The following is a 5130-nucleotide window of genomic DNA, read 5'->3' as shown; positions in this document are numbered from 1 at the left end:
CTTGTACAAAGTAAGGAATTTCTCATTTAACAGCAAACATCTATTGAAACCAATGTGTATAGTGGCCAAGGTTTATTATCAGAAGAACTCACTTCTCCACCTTAGTGAGAAGAACAGACTGTGTGTGGAGGTAGCAGGACTGGGTCCCCACCACAAGTCAATGCTTTGAAGATAAAGAGACTTAATCCAGGTGGGTTACTGGGTTTTAGATTTGGAAAAAATTATAGCTTCGAGCTGAGGTAAGATGCTCGGAGATTCACACAGCAAGATGAGAAAAAGTTCAAGGAAAAGAGACTTTAAAAAAACGCAAAAGCTGGATTCACATGACTTCTAACCTAGTCTTTTGGGAACGAAGATTCATTAGAAAAACATCCTGTCAGTCCAAAGAACTTTTCCTCATGGGAATCACAAGCATAGAGGTAGGAGTAACAAGAGGGAAATGTGCCTAATGATCAGACACAGGGAGGTATAAATACCCCCTTGTTTCCAGTCCATCAGCCTGTGCAACCTTGTATGGGAAAGGCCATGCTTCTTGTCCTAATTCTGCCTGGAGGCCAATGCTTCACTTCTTCCTCCTGTCTCAGCTGAGGACAGAGCTTTAGGTCCTATCCTCTCTTGTTCAGGGAAGTGATTCAGACCTCCACAAGGACATCTGCCTGTCAGACACTCTAACAAGGTGAGTCCAACACCCCAGTGGACTGCAGATGACAGTCAGAGAATGGAGGCCAAGAATATTGAGCCTGCTGGTGGGTATTAAGGAGGGCCCATATTGCATGGAGCACTGGGTGTGGTGCATAAACAATGAATATTGGAACACTGAAAAAATTAAGTTAAATTTAAAAAAAAGAATATTGACCCCTCATCACCTGAGAACTGATTCAACTTAGCCCAGAATGAGTGATCACTATGCTTCTTTGTTTGCTTGATTAAATAATTAATATATTTATTCAGTGCTAATATCAACTTCACAAATTGACTACTACTCACACTTTCAAAGTTATATTGTGTATACTTTCTTTTCTGAAGTGTTAGATTATCCATTTCTTATTTTTGGGGATGTTCAGTATGAATATAGATTTCTATACATATACACACATATCTATATTTTATATAGATATAAATATATATAAATAATTATATATAATATATTATATATAATAAATATAGATATAGATATATGTGTACATATATGTTTATCTATATAGATCTATATCTATATTTATATAATATATATAATATATGATATATAGATATATATATCTATGATATATAGATATATATATCTATATTTTATAGATATATATCTATATCTATCTATATATATACACATATATCTATATTTTATAAATATAGATATAGATTTGTATATATGTTTATCTATATAGATCTATAACTATATTTATATAATATATAATATATATCTATGATATATATAGATAAATATATCTATATATAATATAGATCTATATAGATAAACATATATATGTTTATCTATGAATTATGTATAATATATCTGTGATATAAATAGATATATATAAATATATTTATCTATATATATCATAGATATATATTATATATTATATAAATATAGATATATATAGATATATATCTATGATATATATAGATAAATATATCATAGATTATATATTATATATTACATAAATATAGAAATAGATATATATCTATGATATCTATATATCTATATATATCATAGATATATTTATCTATATATCATATATTATATATTATATAAATATAGATATAGATCTATATCTATATACACATATATCTATATCTATATTTATTATATTTAATATATTATATAATTATTTATATATATTTGTATCTATATAAAATACAGATAAGATATATTTATCTATATATATCATATATTATTATATATTCAAACACATATATATACATGTATATGCATATACACATATGTGTTATATATATATATATATATATATATATATATATCCATGGGAGGCTTAAGAATTGGCATTTCTGCATACTGTAGGGGAAAGATCGGTGACATGGCCTGCTTGGGTTGGATCCATTCCTGGTATAATCAAGATGCGGGACACTGAGGAAGACAGGGGAATAACACAACCCAGAAGTCCATGGTGTCCTGTGTGTGTGTGACTTGTAGAGTGTGAGCAGTCCCCACAACAAGGTGTCACTCCCAGGGTGATACAAGATAGGAACCAAAACTCAATCAAAAGAGGCCGCTAAGCAGATGTGGTTCAATTCCTGGAATGCCTTTGCAACACAGTGAATACATTGGAAGAGGCAGTGTGGACAGGGAAGTCCTTATGCCCTCCAGTTTCAGAGGTAGCAGAAAGACCACTTCCCTCTTCATCATGTCTGACAGTGTCACTCCTCAGTTTCCCTCCTGCTCATTCCCCTTGCAGCACTTTTTCTTCTTTGACTTGAACATTGGAAACAAGTACTTTCCTCAGGGCCTTTTCACTGACCATTCCCTCTGCTGGGCACACATTTCCCCCATAATTACTGGTCTGTCACCATCTCTTACTTGAGATTTGTGTTCCAATGTCATCTTGTTTGCAGAAGTGGCTTCAATACCCATGAATATAGCATGGCCCTATTCACTCTCTGCTTTATCCCTGTTTTTGTTTTCTTCAAACCATCTGCCACATCAGAAATATAATTAATTTTCTTCTCCTATCCCCCTACGCCCCCATGTTGCTTCTCCATGTCCTCATATCAGGGAGATCATATGATAGTTGTCTTTCTCTGATTGACTTATTTCGCTAAGCATGATACGCTCTAGTTCCATCCACGTCGTCGCAAATGGCATGATTTCATTTCTTTTGATGGCTGCATAGTATTCCATTGTGTATATATACCACATCTTCTTGATCCATTCATCTGTTGATGGACATCTAGGTTCTTTCCATAGTCTGGCTATTGTAGACATTGCTGCTATAAACATTCGGGTACACGTGCCCCTTCGGATCACTATGTTTGTATCTTTAGGGTAAATACCCAGTAGTGCAATTGCTGGGTCATAGGGTAGTTCTATTTTCAACATTTTGAGGAACCTCCATGCTGTTTTCCAGAGTGGTTGCACCAGCTTGCATTCCCACCAACAGTGGAGGAGGGTTCCCCTTTCTCCACATCCTCGCCAGCATCTGTCATTTCCTGACTTGTTAATTTTAGCCATTCTGACTGGTGTGAGGTGATATCTCATTGTGGTTTTGATTTGTATTTCCCTGATGCCGAGTGACGTGGAGCACTTTTTCATGTGTCTGTTGGCCATCTGGATGTCTTCTTTGCAGAAATGTCTGTTCATGTCCTCTGCCCATTTCTTGATTGGATTGTTTGTTCTTTGGGTGTTGAGTTTCTTATTGGCTAATTTATTCTTTCTCCATCATTGAGTGATAGGACCTTTTTTTTTTCTCTAGCACACTATACTCCTTGCCTATAGAGTGCCTAAAACATTGTCAACACTCAATTTATATTTCTGAAATTTCGGAGCATATTTTAATTAAAACTGTGGAATACACAGTCTTTTGGGGTAAACGGGATTGGAAGAAAAGTCCTTCACTCTGCTGATACAGGGGATTCACTAAAAGGGACCATATACATGTACAACATTTTGAAGTGAATTTCTAGACTACAAAATATAAAAATTAACATTTGAAATCTGTTACTAATACATGTTTATGTGAGAATAAGTCATTTTATTTGCTTCTTTCCTTGAAGTCACCGCCACTACATGGAACCAGGCAATGATACACAAATTTCAGAGTTTCTTCTTCTGGGATTATCAGAGGACCCAGAACAGCAGCCCCTCATATTTGGGCTTTTCCTCTCCATGTACTTGATCACTGTGTTTGGAAACCTGCTCATCATCCTGGCCGTCAGTTCAAACTCCCATCTTCACACACCTATGTACTTCTTCCTCTCCAACCTGTCCTTAGTAGATATCTGCTTCACTTCCACCACCATCCCCAAGATGCTGGTGAATACACAAACACAGAACAAAGTTATAACCTATGCCGGCTGCATCACACAGATTTATTTCTTCATACTCTTTGCTGTTTCAGACTTCTTTATGCTGAGTGTGATGGCTTATGACCGGTTTGTAGCCATTTGTCACCCCCTGCACTACACGGTCATCATGAATCCTCAGCTCTGTGGACTGCTGATTCTGGTATCCTGGATCATCTGTATCCTGAATTCCTTCTTACAAAGTTTAATGATGTTGCGGCTGTCCTTCTGTACACACTTTCAAATCCCCCACTTTTTTTGTGAACTCAATCAGATGATCCACCTTGCCTGTTCTGACACCTTTCTGAATAATGTGGTGATGTATTTTGCAGCTGTCCTGCTGGGTGGTGGACCTTTTGCTGGGATCCTTTACTCTTATTCTAAGATTGTTTCCACCATACATGGAATATCAACACCCCTGGGCAAGTATAAAGCATTTTCCACCTGTACATCTCACCTCTCAGTTGTCTCCTTATTTTATTGTACAATCCTAGGAGTGTACCTCAGCTCTGCTGCTCCCCAGAGCTCCCACACAAGTGCAGTGGCTTCCGTGATGTACACGGTGGTCACACCCATGCTGAACCCCTTCATCTATAGCCTGAGGAACAAAGACATGAAAAGGGCTCTGAATGCATTCTTTGTGAAGGAGACACTGCATGGAAAATTGTTGTAGGACTGAACATTTGTCTACAAATGTTTGATCTCAGTTTCCTGTGAAAAATTCTATTGGATAAATATTTTATTCATTTCCTACTACTATGTAAAATGACTATGTTTTAGCACACATGTATGTTCTTAACATTCAGGGGATCCGAAGCTAGAAATGGCTTTGAGCTAAAACATTTGCAAGAATTGGTTCATTCTGGAAGCTACAGGGAAGAATCCATTTACTTTTCCAAGCTCATAAAATAGTGTAAAACATCTAAATATATTTCTGATAGTGAAGAAATGCTTCACAATGAGGGACCAAATGACAACTCTTAACTTACAAGTATGATTCCAAATTGTTCAGCAAATATGTCATGAAGCTACCATATGTATTCCTCAAGGTTTATATAAAAAGCTTAGTTCTGGGGAACCTGGGTGCCTCAGTGGGTAAAGCCTCTGCCTTCA

The 5130-nt window shown here is 36.1% G+C and overlaps 1 protein-coding gene across 1 annotated transcript; it reads left to right on the top strand.

The window, feature by feature from the left end:
* Positions 1-3733: 3733 nt before the first annotated feature.
* Positions 3734-4690, top strand: LOC123932169 (olfactory receptor-like protein OLF4). The gene has a single exon (XM_045989929.1). The coding sequence runs from the start codon at positions 3743-3745 to the stop codon at positions 4688-4690; it is 948 nt and encodes a 315-aa protein (XP_045845885.1). The 5' UTR covers positions 3734-3742.
* Positions 4691-5130: the final 440 nt, after the last annotated feature.

Source organism: Meles meles, chromosome 20, assembly GCF_922984935.1.
Source record: "Meles meles chromosome 20, mMelMel3.1 paternal haplotype, whole genome shotgun sequence".
NCBI classification, from domain to species: domain Eukaryota; kingdom Metazoa; phylum Chordata; class Mammalia; order Carnivora; family Mustelidae; genus Meles; species Meles meles.
Note: the sequence above shows the minus strand (reverse complement) of the source record. Positions and strands in the feature narration are given on the sequence as shown.

What these genes read in the sequence shown, in the direction of transcription:
- LOC123932169 (XM_045989929.1), top strand. Translation starts at nt 3,743, where the DNA reads ATGGAACCAGGCAATGATACACAAATTTCAGAGTTTCTTCTTCTGGGA.